General features: G+C 39.7%; 2 protein-coding genes across 5 annotated transcripts; one reads left to right on the top strand and one right to left on the bottom strand.

The window, feature by feature from the left end:
• Positions 1-3,467: 3,467 nt before the first annotated feature.
• mrps6 (mitochondrial ribosomal protein S6) lies at positions 3,468-6,421 on the bottom strand. The gene is made up of 2 exons (XM_028006119.1): positions 5,933-6,421; positions 3,468-3,571 (listed from the first exon to the last, which is right to left on the bottom strand). Exon 1 carries the CDS (start codon positions 6,300-6,302, stop codon positions 5,970-5,972), a length of 333 nt encoding a protein of 110 aa, XP_027861920.1. The 5' UTR covers positions 6,303-6,421; the 3' UTR covers positions 3,468-3,571; positions 5,933-5,969.
• Positions 6,422-6,839: 418 nt separating this feature from the next.
• Positions 6,840-14,648, top strand: nolc1 (nucleolar and coiled-body phosphoprotein 1). Of its 4 annotated transcripts, none has more exons than XM_028006076.1 (14): positions 6,840-6,992; positions 7,251-7,306; positions 8,424-8,562; positions 8,653-8,773; positions 8,856-8,956; positions 9,043-9,172; positions 9,432-9,569; positions 9,643-9,732; positions 9,825-10,214; positions 10,699-11,841; positions 11,998-12,657; positions 13,377-13,507; positions 13,584-13,667; positions 13,768-14,648. In XM_028006076.1, the coding sequence occupies exons 1-14, from the start codon at positions 6,882-6,884 to the stop codon at positions 13,924-13,926; spliced, it is 3,453 nt and encodes a 1,150-aa protein (XP_027861877.1). In that variant the 5' UTR covers positions 6,840-6,881; the 3' UTR covers positions 13,927-14,648. The 4 variants fall into 4 exon arrangements, with proteins under 4 accessions (XP_027861877.1, XP_027861876.1, XP_027861878.1 ...); XM_028006075.1 differs by having other exon boundaries at positions 10,699-11,517; positions 11,674-12,657; positions 13,768-14,643; XM_028006077.1 differs by having other exon boundaries at positions 10,699-11,650; positions 11,819-12,657; positions 13,768-14,643.
• Positions 14,649-15,857: the final 1,209 nt, after the last annotated feature.

Raw genomic sequence — 15,857 nt, 5'->3', positions numbered from 1 at the left:
GCTTCATCACAGTTTCACTACTGTTTCAGATCCAATTATGGAATACATGAAGACTGAACTGCAGAAGGCTGAAGACAGGGGGCTGGATGTACAATACATCCAAAGCAAATTTAGGAAACCCAAGCCACCTCCAAAAGTTGGTGATTCTTGCAGGGTTTTAAACATTTGTCCCAGTTATGACACTTGTCCCAGTCTTGACACTGGTACCAGTCTTGTCACTAGTCCCAGTTTTAAGCCAGACCCAGCAAATATCATCAAAATGCAACATGCGCAGATAATGAGGCATTTCCAAAAGCCAAAAGATGTTTCTCTGCCACCTATAACTTCCAACACTCCCTGCAATTGACTAAAGTATCTAAAACAGTGGTCTCAATCTGCAGTCCTCAAGAGCTATCTTGCATTTTTTAGATGTGCCCCTTGTCCTACACACTTAAATGGCAAAACTGCCTCACTAGCATGCAGTCACGCTCTACAGAACTCTGCTGATATGCTAGTATGGGCGTTAGGTGTGCTGAAGGAAAGAGACATCTAAAAGTTTCAGTAGACCGTCCTTTCAGAACCAGAGTTTGAGACCACTGCTCTAAAACGTGCCCCAGTTCTGCAATTTAATCTCATCTCTTCATCTTTTGTCTTGTCTTCTCATCTCGTCTTTGTCTTGTCTGTTGATTCTCTCCGGGTGCTCCGGCTTTTCCTCAAGTCCACAAACATGACACTTAATTGATCTCTTTAAATGACTCCATCCCCATAGATTCTGTATAGAAAATGCTATAAAATATGTATAGAAAATGGGTGGATAATGGAAGTCAACTTGTATACAACTGGATAAAAAGTTAAATTAATACAGTAAAAATAACAAAATCTCCCCACTATGGAATAGCCACCTTAATGTGTGCACTAGGTGTCCCCAACTCCAGTCCTCAAGGGCTACCATCCTGCAACTTGTAGATGCATCTCTACACAAACACACCTGGATCAAATAAACTCCTCATTACCAGCCTATTGCTGGTGAGGGAATTCAGTCATATTGGAGCAGACATGTATCTTAAAGTTGCTGGATGGTAGACATTGAGGACTGGACTTGGGGACCTTTGGGTCATATCATAAACAGGTTGGTAGTTTATATAAAATAAGCCTAACTCTCTATGTTCAACAGTATACTTGTATCTGCATACTCATTAGATGCTTAAATTTGCATACAATGCCTGTTAGTTTGTTTGTTAGTTTACTGACTTATTTTCGTTTATCAGTTTTAGACATGGTCAAAAGATCCTGGTTAAATAAGCCAATACTCCACACACCCTTCTCAACAACCTCTCTGGGGTCATATAATTGACAATCAATCAAGCAATCAACTCAACTTATTAGGTCCCCAAAAGGAAATTCATTGGCAAAAATTAGTTGGGACGGCTAACACATTCATACAAATTTTTACACAGCAATTGATGAAACAAAATAAGGTCTATCTGACGAATATCAAAAAATAAAATTAGATAAAGAACACATAAAAACATGAGCTAAACATTATACTGGACAGCAGCAATTCGATAGCAACTTAAAGTTAGTGCTAACCTAACCATTGCCTTCCTGGGCTATTCTGCTCGATTAAAATCTGGTTTATAGCTCAGTCTTGGCTTTCTCCCATTAATTTGGATTTCTCCGGAATTAATATTAACAGTCATCTTGTTTAGCTTAACACTTCAGAGTGGGGGATGGCTATTTACATCATTGGCAATAACCGGTAAGCTTCTTAACTGAATTGGCGCATTACATACAGTACAGACCAAAAGTTTGGACACAGTTGTGTCCAAACTTTTGGTCTGTACTGTATGTCACAGCCAAACATGATACACAGCTCTACATTACGATGTCACCAGGTGACTCAGAACCCTCAAGTCACTGAACAGATGCTTAGACCAGATAAATGTGTGGAGGTGCCAAAACTTTCTTCAGTTGAATAGAAACAAAACTGAAGTTATTATTTTTGGACCTAAAAAGGGACAATCTACAGTCAACGCAGAGCTTCAGTTATTACAATTAAAAACCCAACCCATTCTCACTCCCAACTCGTCATATATTGACGCATCGGACGGTCCGTCCTCGTCACATATTGACGCGCAGGGTACCCCTTTCGCGTCAATATGTGACGCGAGGGGTTTTACCCTATGCCTTACCGTCATTTTTGCCCTAAACCCAACCAAATCGTCGGGTTTTGAAAGTTCGGCAGCGGTTTCTATAACCCTTCGCGCCAATAATCCACGTAAAACATGTGACCTACCCAAATCGTCAACATGTGACGCTGAAGGACCCTGCCCAAGTCGTCACATATTGACGCGAAGGGGGTACCCTTTGCGTCAATATGTGACGCATGGTCAGAAATCGTCCCGACTCGGTTGAAAAACCAGCGATCAGGCTGGAGAGCAGTGATGGACTCTGACCTGAACATTCAGAGTCACATAAAGACAGTTACAAAGTCGGCCGTCTATCACCTGAAGAATATTTCCCGGATTAATGGACTAATGTCTAAGCGAGATGTAGAGAAACTCATCCATGCGTTTATCTTTAGTTGCATTAATTACTGCAGAAGCGTCTTTACAGGTCTGCCTAAAAAATCAATCACAGCTGCAGCTGATCCGGAACGCTGCTGCTGGTGTTCTGATTAAAACCAGGAAGATAGAGCACATCACACCTGCTCTAAAGTCTTTACACTGGCTCCCTGTGGCTATGCACATTTTTAATGAATAATAAAGACCACAGTTTCAAACTTAATAACACTACAATACCATTAATGTATAATTTATTGGAATTTGTATTTTTTCATCTTGTATTGTTACTTTTCATTCATTGCTCCTCATTTCTTCATGTAGCTTTTACATCAGGAATAATAACTTGTTAAATAAAATGTTGGGAATTTCTTGTACCCTTCTCCTGTAATACGTCTTTAGACATCACAATTGATCCATGTTTTACTCGCTATGGAAAGAATACTTGCTGTAAATGTCATAAGAAACGCACTTGAGCAATTCCTTTGTCAATTTTTTTTTTTAATTAAAAAATAATTGTATTTTATTCTATTGAGGTCCAAATAAAAAACCTAATTTCAACAGTAAAAAACAAAGGCATATCTTGTAAGTACATCTACCTGGGTGTCACAGTTATGTTTTTTAAGGTGTGGCTTTTATCAAGCATCACAACAACTGCCTGGCAACTTTCTTGGAAAACCCCAAGCAAAGCGTGGTTTATAAATAGCAAGACTGGTTTTCTTGGGGAAATTCTGAGGCAGTTTTTAAAAACAATTTCTTGAACAACTGTCATCTGGTATGGATGTCTACTAGCATTATCATACATTTACAAAAAAGAACTACCCACAGAGAGTGAAGTCAGTGAGCGAGTGAAAACATGAACAGAAACTGCCATCACATGGCTAAAGAGCACATGGCCCACACTGTCTGCAATGAACTACAGTCAGAGAAAAGGAAATGGTAATTTATTTCATTACATATACAGTAATATCACATCCAACAGCTATGGGCAGGTCAGCAGCATGTTGTTCCGTCCTCATGAGCAGTGAAGCCTGTGAAACAAACATTACATATAGTTAAAGAATAGTAATCAGCACAGAATAAAGTAACAGCAGGGAAAAAAAACATGTAAACATTTCTGTATACAGTAAACCCGTTTCTACAAGTGATTCAAAGTGAGACACATGTTTATTTATAGTGCAGCACAAGAACTGCATATTCTCAACAGAACAAGATGCTAAGTGCATCTAAATTAAAACTGTACAAAGAATATGAGGAAGGGATGTGGCATGTAAAAACAAGAACAGCAACATGTGCTCCATGATGGCTTAATTAAGAAGAAAACATCTTCCTGTTTTAAAAGGAGAGATTTGGTGTTCTCGCATTTTGCCATCACATTTCTAAATCCGTCACAGCTGAGATCATTTCTGCTTAGTGAGACATAAAAGTCAGATGAAACAGGAAATGTTGAATAAAATAGTCCATCTTGTCCTCATGTGTTTTTCAAACAGAAAAATTTGCCTTTTATAAATCAGGTAAAACTGCATCAATACGTATTAATGACTGACAATCTCAGTTTAAACATAATTCACTTAAGCATGTTTGATCTGAAAATATATATTTAGCTTAATTGTCTTTCTTATATTTGAAGAAAGTCTCCATAAAGTTAGGCTGAAGGTAGAAGACAAATAAAGCTTGAGCATAATCTTCAAGGTAAGTTTCACTCTGACACTAAAGCTTTTCAAAACATCTGCAAGCAGAAATTACATTTAGAAAGACTGTTAGCCTTGTACAGATGTTTATATTTTGATCAGCTTTAGAAGGAAAAATCTGGTAAATCAGGATACAGAGCTTGACACACTTAATCCCTCTGGCTGAGCTTTTCACATTATTCACAGCCTATTTTTTATTTTACTTGCATCAACTGATCACAGATTAAACAGCTTACTGCCTTTTAATTATGTTTCTAAACCTGGAATATATATACAAAAGAGCTTAATGTTTACAAAACGCTTTACATAATTTTAAAGCATATCTTTTAGACATAAATACTGTATTTTAATTCGGCCTTATATGTGCCATTTATCATCAAGCAAGCACCTAGTTTACGGTTTCTACGGTTACAGATCTCCTGCAATAGCCTGCATGTCCGCCTGTACATGAGTCTGGAGGAGTTCTGGTTTTCCAGATTATTTTTTTCTAAGGACCAGAACCACAATCAAACTCACTTCTATAAAGTTTGATTTAATAAAAAATAAAATAAAAAATGTGCAGAAAGTTCCTTGATAGAGAGTAGTCCTGAGTTGATCAGAAAAACAAGAAATTTCAACATTATTCCTGATTTATGCATTAAAGCAAATATTACTTTTATTTGACTTTGACTAAACTCAAAAGAAAGCAGAACAAAGAACATACTGCTTATTGATCTACTTATAGACCAAAATCTGTAGGAGTTTTAGTTTTGATGCATTAAAATGAAAAAATGAACAAAAATCTGATTATTTTGTATTTAACCTGTCAATCACTGATTTGAGCCTATCAATGGAAACTTGGATAAGTAAAATATCATAGGTTTCACTCTATATTTTTACCTCAGTTTATGTATCAAATATGAATAAAACATACATGTTAAAGGTTACATTATCCCTGCTCTATAATGGATTAAACATTAACCATTAAAGAGCAGTGTAACTACTGTAATATTTGTTTTTTTTACTGATGTTCATCATAACTTGAGCATCTTATACCAGTTCAAATTTGAATTTAAGAATTCAAGGAACATGAAATAAACACAAAATAAAAATATTCTAGGAATAATTGATAACAAAATGTTCCTAAAGTAAAATTTGAATTATTCAAGGTAGAGTTGTGCAACTCTACCTTTTGGTGGAGTTTGGTATCGATTCGATACCAAGTAAGCACAGGGTATCACAGAAAGATACCAATATTGATTCTATGTATTATCTAGGTTTTATATATTATCAAACTTCTGAACAATAGGTATTTTTGTGCTTTATCCTTTCAGTTATTTTGTTAAAACCAATGATAGAATTCGGACAACGTTTACAGATGTCTAAAAAAGACTTTCAGAACAGAATAAAAATTGAAAAGAAAATTGTGTCAATCTTTTCCTAAATATATAAAGTGCAAAAAATATATAATTTGAGAGAAAATCTAAACAGTTTTTTGAGGAGTGTTGAGAAAATGCAACTCAAAAATAAAATAAAATTTTAAGACGCAATGCGATCCGTTATGGATACCGATTTGGGATCTATATTATTATTATTTCTTATCAGTCATCTATAATCTATAATACAAGCGTTAAATTAACTAGGACTTTCCACCTTTCGTTAATAGTTAACATCTACACAACTCAAATTAATCGTTGTTTGTTGCTATGTGCAATTCATCACCTGCGTTATTGGAGAGATTAAAAAAAAGTGAATGACGTTATTGTAAGGGGCCACAGCAGCTGCTTTGGGGCTCCTGCTCTTCCTTCTTCATCACAGTGGGTCTCACCACGTCCACGTCACGGTGCAGGTGGTTGAGCAAGTCGTCGAGGATGCTTGGAGCACAATAAAAGTCCACCAGAAAGTAAGTCCCTCTGCTGTGCCTCTGGTTGTGTTTTGTCATCTTGTAAGGCAGCAGCCTCTCTCCCAGGTTCTCCAGGTTTCTCACCACCGCGCCGCGCTCCATCAGGGTCTCCACCGTGCGCCGGACGACGGCCGCCGTCTCCGGTCGCTGCATCGCCTTCAGGATCAGAGCCAGCTCGTAGCGAGGCATGGCTGCAGTGAAGTGGTTCTCTTTTCAAAGGTTTCAATCTGGTTAACAACAAGTTGGTGTCATTGCAGTGAAGGCAACCATGTTATGACACGAGGGACACGGAAGGACTTGAGAATCACGCATGCGCATAACCTCCAAAGAGCACAACTAATTATAAAAATAAAGTTTGAAATATTATATCAAACTAATACAAATATATAAATATAAGTAAAATCCTACAATAAAAATATGTACCTATTGGAATAAAAAAAAATATTCAGTGGCATTCTTTGAAGTTCGGAAAATATACTAGCAGTAGAGGTCTCACTCCGTCCGAAATAGAAAAAATCTAAACTTTTAAGATATACTTCACATAGAAAAATAATTAACGGCATCTTACATATTGTATTGAATGTAAGACATTGTTTGGTTTATTTTATTATCACACAGTCAGAAAGAACTGTTACCAGTTTTCTGAAGATGCTAAGTATTTTTTATGGAACGGAGGCAGCCATCGCCTCAGAGAGTCGCCTGTTTACGCCATCATGATGCGCCTGCGCACTTTAGTCACTTCCTCTCTGTCCTAGGAGCGTGGTAAAGATGGCGGAGCCAAACTCTGTCCCGAGTGATCTCTATAAATGCGTTTATTCGTTCCTGCTGGAGAACAAGTTCACCAAGGCGGCTCAGCAGTTCCTCAAGCAGACTAAAGTTGTAAGTGTCTCACTTTGAGCCGTCTGTTGTTTTGCAGGGAGAGGGTCTATAACCTAACTGAACGCACAGGTGACGTGGGGGCCCCGGTGAAATTAACAACACGTGCAGCTGTGTTGTAGTCGCCACTTGTTTTAGAGTAAATGCATAATTTTTTCTTATTTGTGAAAGCATAAAGAAGAAACGAGTCGATATGTGTAGTTGTGATTGAGACAGTTCTTTGAAATGAAAGACCAAGTTGCATTTTCTTGCTTCTTCCAGATTCCACAAGATCAAAATGAAGAAAGTCTGGTCAACATCTACAACTTCTGGGTGAAGTCAGTTGCCTTTCATTTTTAGACTCTTTTTCATCAGTATTTCCTCTTTACTGAGAAAAGTAATCTTAGATGATACTGGCAATATCATTACTGCACTCTTATTTGTTAAATATGGTAGAAAATTGCTGGTGCGCCCTTCAGTTTCAGATTTATTCATTATCAAGAATGCTTGAATAAAATGCTATTGTTTTTCAGTCACATACTTCAATGTACCTTTGTCACAATAAATAAAAATTCAGTTAAAATATCTGGCACAAATAAAGCACTTTTGTTTGATTTTGATGACTTTTGTAATAAAATAAAAAATTATTTTCTCTATAAACTTAAATTTAAGTCCAAGTAAATACATTTTAATGCAGAAATTGTATGTTATGGCCATATTATGACTTGACAGTCTTCCAACAGGTTGTCATTGACACCATGTCTGTCTCGCTTGTCAAGTTAATGAAAAGCGTAGTGGAAGGAAAAAAGTATGGCATGGAGAACCGCAGTCTTCAGAGCAAGATGAAGCAAAGCCCATTTAAGAGTTAGAGGACGACAAAGTCAAGAGTTTCAAGAGCCATAAGCCTCAACTATCACTATTATTTTTCTGAATTTTGGGGGTTTCATTGGCGCTAAATCATTGACAAAATTAGCAGGAAAAAAAGACTTTCAATATATGACCATGTAATGTTTTGAAGTAATGAATTGAAAATCTCTTGTAATTTATCTGTAGCTTGCTGTATAGACTTGAGGACCTGAGGACATAACTCACTAAGACGTTGTGTTTGAGCGTACTCCAATGGTTATATTTGGTGCTATTGAGTCAGATGAGATGGAGTTGGAGCACCACAGGGTGCAGTGTTATTCTTGATGTATATAATGAATTGTAGAACCATTCTGATCATTTTAAATATTTAACAATTCAGAAAATACTAATGTGGAAGCTCTAATATACTACAGATATACAGTAATTAATTATTTTAAAATTAAATTTCTTACTGATTTTATTAAGAAAATCTGGCTGTTTTGCCTCTTCTAATGTTTCAACTTCGAGAAGCAGGAGACCGTGTAAATTCAATATTTCCTGGTGAATAATCTAATTTGTTAGGAGTAATGGCATTCATTTTCCTCTAAGGTCTCCTGAGGCCAGGAAACGGAAAGCAGCTCCAGCATCAGTTAATGGACCATCAGCCAAGAAGGCCAGGCCCAGCGCAGAAAGCTCCAGCAGTGAGGACTCAAGTGACTCTGAGGAGGAGAAGAAGGCTCCTGTAAAGGTGGGAATCAAAACCTTCATTCTGAAACTCAAAATTTTTGCAGAATTTTCAACTGCACTCAGTTTCTAAAATTACATTTTACGTATGCAGACTGCTCTTAAGGCTGCGCCTGCTGCTGCAGCGGGTAGCAGCACGAGGAAGAAGGACAACAGCTCTAGCAGCGAAGAGTCAGACTCTGAAGATGAGCAACCTGCCAAAGCTCCTGCAGCGAGTAAGTCAGAAGACGGCAAGAGTTAAACAGCGTAAAGCTCATAATGAAAATGACTTTACATACGTTTTGCTTTTGATAACAGAAGTCGTCACAGCAGCCAAAGCAGTTGCTTCTGCTCAGAAGAAGCAGGAGAGCAGCAGTGAAGACAGCTCCTCTGATTCTGAGGATGAACCACCAGCAAAGGTAAACAGGAAAAAAGTTCTCCAACCATCATTGTAGAAATGTATTGAAACATGTAATAATGGCTTAGTGTGTTTCTGTTCTGTAAGGCTCCTGCTAAAGCTGCTCCAGTAAGCAAAGCTGCAGCTCCAGTAAACAAAGCTGCAGCTCCTGCTGAATCCAGCAGTGAAGACTCTTCATCTGAAGATGAAACTCCACCAAGCAAAAAACCCAAACCAGGTTTGATTTTGTTTTAAAATTTTTAAACTTTTTATTTACTTATAAACAACAGCAATCTGTCCATCCATCCATTTTTTTCATCTACTCTATCAACTTTTTTACAGTCTGTCTTTTGCAACTTCCATATTAGAAGCCTAACCGCTAGAGACATATCTGTGATAAATTGATAGTTATAAATGTTGATATGAAAAATGTAAAGGATGTTTGTTCCTGCAGTCCTTTGTGACCTGATTGTAAATGTCCACCTCTGTCCTGTCAGGACCGTACAGCGCCGTCCCTCCTCCTGCCTCCATCCAGAAAGCTCCTGCTGCAGCTGCTGCTAGCAAAGCCAAGGCCAGTGAGTCCTCAGAGAGCAGCGATGACAGTAGTGATGAAGAGGAGAAGAAGAAGGCGGCTGGTAAGTTTCTCAGCTTTCTCATTCTGACTTGTCAAAAGATTTAACTAGTGACTAAACAGTTAAATAATTACAGTAAAACCTGCTCCTGTGAAGAAAACCACCACAAAACCTGCAGCGACCAAACCTGCAGCAAAGAAGCAAGAGTCCAGTTCAGAGAGCTCCGGTAATGATCCCAGAACCCAAACGTTTTGTACTCTGGTTCATGTGAAGCTCAAGAGATAAAATACATTTTTGCATGTGTTTATGTATTCTTAGATTCAAGCTCAGATGAAGAAGAAGCCAAGAAGCCTGCGGCTAAAGCAGCCCCGGCTAAAGCAGCCCCGGCTAAAACAATCCCGGCTAAAGCAGCCCCGGCTAAAGCAGCCCCGGCTAAAGCAGCCCCAGCTAAAGCAGAAGACTCTGAGGAAGACTCAAGTTCAGATGAGGAGGAAGAGAAGGTGAAGAAACCTGCAGCAAAGACTCCTCCTGCCAAACCTGCTGCTGCTACTAAAGCTGCTGCGTCCATCACTCCTGCTAAAAAGGATTCCTCCTCTTCCTCAGAGGATTCCAGCTCAGAGGAGGAACAGAAGGCGGTTAAAAAACCAGCAGCCAAAGCTCCATCTGCAAAAACCGCTGCAGCACAGAAAGACGAGACCTCGAGTTCAGGTGAAGAACGGTGGAAAGGAGCAGTTTAGAGCTGCAACTATCGATTACTTTAGTGATCAATTATTAAAATTGGCACATCTGCTGATGATTTTTTCCCTGTTTTTATTTAACCTCTTTAGCTATTTTATACAATTTTAGAAATGCATAAAAAGAGGCAAATTAACAAATTTCCTTTTAAAATAACCATTTTATTTCCCTCAGTGTATCTGCTCTGGGTGAAGCTAAAACTATGAGGCCACTTGAAGAGTTTCTGATAGAACATATATACAGACAAAAGGTGTTTTTATCTTAAATTTATAATGTGTATATATATTTTGTACAGTTTTGGCTTAATTACTGCTCTGGATGTGTTTTTCAGCAACTTGCATTTTTAAAAATCTGTATAGTCCAGTTAACGACTAATTGATTACTTAATTATTAATCATTTCAGCCATAGAGCATTTCATGTCATCCTGGTTTTGATGCAAATGTTTTGTCTCCTCAGAAAGCAGCTCTGAAGATGAGGCTCCAGCAAAGCCGCCCACCAAGGCCGTGACCCCGAAGGCCCAGCCTGCTGCCTCTAAATCCCCTGCCAAGGCAGCAGAGACGAGCTCAGACTCGGAGGATTCCTCTGACGAAGAGGACGAATCCCCAAAATCTAAGCCTGCTGCTAAAGCAGCTGCTGCTGCCCCTAAACCAGCTGCCCCAAAACTCGCTGCCCCAGCTGCAAAGCCTGCTGCAGCAGCAGACAGCAGCTCCGACTCCTCCTCTGAAGATGATGAGCCGGCGAAGACCAAACAAACAGCCCCTAAAGTGGCAACACCAGCTTCAAAAGCTTCAACTCCTGCAGCCAAACCTGCAACAGCAGCAGAGAGCAGCTCAGACTCTGACTCATCAGACGAAGAAGAAGAGCCAGTTAAGGCTAAGCCAGCGTCAAAACCTGGAACACCTGCAGCCAAGGCAGCTACCCCAGCCTCAAAGCCTGCAGCTAAAATTGCTTCTAAAACTGCAGCTGGCACATCAAAGCCTTCAACACCTGCAGGAAAACCTGCAGCAGAAAGCAGTTCTGACTCTGACTCTTCTTCTGAAGATGAAGAACCAGCCAAGGCTAAACCAACAGCAACTAAAGCACCTACCTCAGCCTCAAAGCCTACAGCTAAAACTGCAGCAGAAAGCAGTTCTGACTCTGACTCTTCTTCTGAAGATGAAAAACCAACCAAGGCTAAAATTACAGCAACTAAAACATCTGCCCCAGCCTCAAAGTCTGCAGCTAAAACTGCTGCTAAAACTGCAGCTGGCACATCAAAGCCTGCAACACCTGCAGGAAAACCTGCAGCAGAAAGCAGTTCTGACTCTGACTCTTCTTCTGAAGATGAAGAACCAGCCAAGGCTAAACTTACAGCAACTAAAGCACCTACCCCAGCTTCAAAGTCTGCAGCTAAAACTGCAGCTGGCACATCAAAGCCTGCAACACCTGCAGGAAAACCTGCAGCAGAAAGCAGTTCTGACTCTGACTCTTCTTCTGAAGATGAAAAACCAACCAAGGCTAAAATTACAGCAACTAAAACATCTGCCCCAGCCTCAAAGTCTGCAGCTAAAACTGCTGCTAAAACTGCAGCTGGCACATCAAAGCCTGCAACACCTGCAGGAAAACCTGCAGCAGAAAGCAGTTCTGACTCTGACTCTTCTTCTGAAGATGAAGAACCAGCCAAGGCTAAACTTACAGCAACTAAAGCACCTACCCCAGCTTCAAAGTCTGCAGCTAAAACTGCAGCTGGCACATCAAAGCCTGCAACACCTGCAGGAAAACCTGCAGCAGAAAGCAGTTCTGACTCTGACTCTTCTTCTGAAGATGAAGAACCAGCCAAGGCTAAACCAACAGCAACTAAAACATCTTCCCCAGCCTCAAAGCCTACAGCTAAAACTGTCGCTGGAGCATCAAAGCCTGCGACACCTGCAGGAAAACCTGCAGCAAAACCTGCAGCATCCTCTGAAAGCAGCTCTGACTCTTCCTCTGAAGATGAAGAAGCAGCTAAACCCAAAGCTGCAGTGACCAAAGCAGCAACCCCGGCCTCAAAGGCTGCCGCCTCAAAGCCTGCTACTCCTGCTACTCCTGCAGCAAAAACTGGTAAAACAAAGAGCAGCTCAGAGTCTGACAGCTCCGACTCAGAAGAAGAGGCCTCTCCTGCTAAACCTGCAGCCACCAACGGCAAAGCAGCGACTCCTAAAGCTGCAGCTACAGTGGCAAAGGCAACTGGTAAGCCTGCTGAGTCTTCGTCCAGTGACAGCAGCTCTGAGGAGGAAGCAGCCTGTAAAACTAGTCAAGTTAAAGCTGCTGCTGCAGCAAAGAGCAAGACGATGGCGGCAGCCAAAGCCGAGGAGAGCAGCAGCTCCTCAGACAGTTCCTCAGAAGACGAAGCTCCGCGGAAAGCAGCCACGGCTCCCCCCACTCCCACAGCCAACAGTGAGTTCCTTGCATGTTTGTCTCCAGCATCAGATCATTTCTTTGTATTGGTCATCACTTGATCACTCAGTTATGCAAAAACATTCAACCCTCTAAACCAGGGGTGGCCAAAGTCGGTCCTCGAGGGCCGGCATCCTGCATGTTTTAGTTCTCTCCCTGGTAGTACCAACAACCTTGTCAGTGTTGTTCTTAGGCCTTTTATTGGGCCATCATTTGATCCAGGTGCATTAAACCAGGGAAAGAACTAACACATGCAGGATGCCGGCACTCAAGGATCGACTTTGGGGACCCCTGCTCCAAACTTTTTCCTCTTTGAGTCAGATTTCATAAAACACAAGTGGTTCATAATTGTGAAGTTCAGGGAAAATTATACATGGTTTCCAAAATTATAGACAAAGTGTGCACCACCAGTAAAGTGTGGCGTTGGTGTCACACAAAAGGCTCAGGATTGCTTCTTTCTTTTTATCACCTAAATTTGCTTTAAATCTAGTGAAAACTTCCTGCTTGACCTGTCTGCTGTTCTGCTTCATAAAGCTGATTTCTATTTTTTCTGTGGGCATTTGGAGCACAGAATTTAATTTAGGGGCATCAGAGTTAAAAGGTACTGAACATAAATGCACACCACTGTTGGATTATTCTTGCCACCTCATGAATATGCTCAATGTTTGGATTGTTTTCTCAAAGTTTGAGAATAACTCTGAAGCCTCCGATTCATGCAGATACAAATGGAAAGAGGAAACGTGATGAAGAGTCATCAGAAAGTGAAGAGGAGGAAGAGGCAGCTGTAAAGACGCCAAAAAATAAGAAAGTAACGACCACACCGCAGACTTTCCCCAAAGCCAACAAGAAGGTAAAACCTCTGGAACTGATGGCGATACATTCAGATTTTATTGATGAGAAAACTGATGGAAAAAACTTTGTTGCAGTCCACCAACGTACCGTTTCGTAGAATAGTCGAAGAACGCGTAGAAGTCGATCCCCGACTGGCAGATAACTCCTTTGAAGCTAAGGTGAGTTTAGATTTCTCTCAACACTTCACTTTACCCTTGAAGTCATTTTTTTATTTTTTTCCCCTACTTTTTACATTTTCATTTCTGCTTCTCCTGCCAGCATGGAGCCAACGGAGACTGGGGACAGAGAGCTAATGAGGCTCTCAAGTTTACCAAAGGAAAGTCATTCCGCCACGAAAAGACGAAAAAGAAGAGAGGGAGCTACCGCGGCGGAGCCATTTCCACCTCAGTCAACTCCATCAAGTTTGACAGTGATTGATCTCTCTTAATCCAGCTGTAACCCAGCTGTGTGCTCAGGAATCTGTTGTTTGGTCCCTCAGCCCTTGGAGATGGTCTGCGCATCACCTGAGCAACTGAGCCCAGCTGGCACTTAATGTACTCATCTACCTTTGGTCTTTGATCTGATTCAAGGTGTGATATTACTTATGGCCACTAGGTGGCTGCAGGCCGCCAATTGATGGTACAGAGCTGAAGCTTATGTTAACCTGCCCCTCTGTCTCAAACGATTTGTGTCCTGTAACTTTCATTCTATAGGTTTAATTGTGAATTATCTCTCAGTGAATGATATCCATCCGACCTATCAGGCTCAGTATGTGGTTATTTTTTTTTTTTTTGTAATGGATCTGAGGTATTGTTAAATTTAGATTTGGAGCAGTGAGTGTTTGGGCTTTTTTTCCCCTCTTACAATCACAGTAAACATTAAAGTTTTATACTGTATTTATAGTCAAATTTTATTCCAGGTGGGATTGTTAGAGCCACCAATTTCTGCTCCATGCCTTTTCTAAAGGAACTTTTGTTTTGATCCTGTTTGTTTTGATGTGAGGATGCTCATGTTAACCCTCCACGTTTTTCATTAGTGATGATGAATTATTAGTAAAACTGAGAGCCATCTTTTCAGTGTAATGTTGAAGCTTCTGTTTTTTTTTTTATTCTTTTAACTTTAAATAAAAATCTAACAATAAAATATTTGCGTTGAGGGATTCTGATGCTTAAAAAATGTATTTTTCACACTGAAACAAATGGAACAATTGTTCAAAACAAAAACGTCACAGAATTCAATCAAATCTTTAAAATTACATTTTATTTAAATTTTTTTATTTTTCAAATATCAAAATTTTACATTTAGTTTAATTTTTTCCTTCAGATTTAACAATTGAAAAATAATAGTAATGCCTCTTTCCTAGCTCTATACAGAGGTTGGTTGGTAGAGCAACCAAACACTGTTCTGAAGAGTAGCATTACTTCAAATAATGCATGAGTAAAATAAGTACCCTGCATTAAAACTATTCAAACAACTTTATTTTTCAAAAAGTTATTCATGAAATATACATAGTCACTACCAGCCTTTGCTCTAAACCTGTCATCCACATGGTAAAACATGGTGGTGGCAGCATTATGTTGTGTGAATTATTGTCTTTATCAGGAACAGAGAAGATGAATTGGACTAAATAGTGTTTACTGCACAAAAATTTAAAGGTTGCAAAAGACTTGAGATGCAGAGGAGGTTCACCTGCCAGCAGAACAATAACACTAAAACAACTAGAACTGTTGTTCTGTTGTAGTTCTAGTTTAACTAGAACTACAATTGTTTATCAAAGCATGTGCATGTGTAACCCAGAGACCTAGTCAAAGTGCAGACCTATATTTACTTGAAAATCTGTGGGAAATATTTCAGCCTCCAGATGTCTAGTGAAGGGTTGCAGCTGTTACTGCAACAGAATATCTTTATGCAAAGTATAAGTTTCCTTCCATTTTGAAGTTACGCACCATTTTGATATCCTAAAAGATGTAAAATTTCACGAAAAACTGTGGCTGTGACCTAACAAAATGTGAAACACTTCAAAAAGTATAATAGTTCTGCAGGGAACATTAAATTTGTGTATTCTATAGTCTTACACTAAAAGAAAAACCAAAAGTTTTCATGGAGAAAGTACAACAATAATTTTAGGTCATTAAATGGAACCGTTTGGGTTTGTTTCCATCGCAGCCTCCAGGTGGCAGCAAAGCACTTCTGTGTTTCTGTTTACATGTGGAACAGAGAGTACATGAACTCTGTTACTGGATGCCATGGAGAAGCTCTGAGTGGATTTCTGGGTCCAGAAACCAAAAATGTCTGGTTTCCCTTTCACTAACAAGCCTGTCAACATGTGACAGTACTCCTCTAGCATTTCACTTTAGTTAAACAAATAA

This window comes from Xiphophorus couchianus, chromosome 22 (assembly GCF_001444195.1).
Source record: "Xiphophorus couchianus chromosome 22, X_couchianus-1.0, whole genome shotgun sequence".
Classification (NCBI taxonomy): Eukaryota; Metazoa; Chordata; class Actinopteri; order Cyprinodontiformes; family Poeciliidae; genus Xiphophorus; species Xiphophorus couchianus.
The sequence above is the reverse complement of the archived record's forward strand: the minus strand, read 5'-3'. Positions and strand labels throughout refer to the sequence as shown.

Bases quoted from the DNA above. Each gene is read 5' to 3' on its own strand.
- nolc1 (XM_028006074.1), top strand. From the start codon at position 6,882: ATGGCGGAGCCAAACTCTGTCCCGAGTGATCTCTATAAATGCGTTTAT. The intron at 8,957-9,042 runs GTAAACAGGAAA...CTGTTCTGTAAG, and splicing joins AGGATGAACCACCAGCAAAG to GCTCCTGCTAAAGCTGCTCC. The intron at 13,508-13,583 runs GTAAAACCTCTG...ACTTTGTTGCAG, and splicing joins TCCCCAAAGCCAACAAGAAG to TCCACCAACGTACCGTTTCG.
- mrps6 (XM_028006119.1), bottom strand. From the start codon at position 6,302: ATGCCTCGCTACGAGCTGGCTCTGATCCTGAAGGCGATGCAGCGACCG.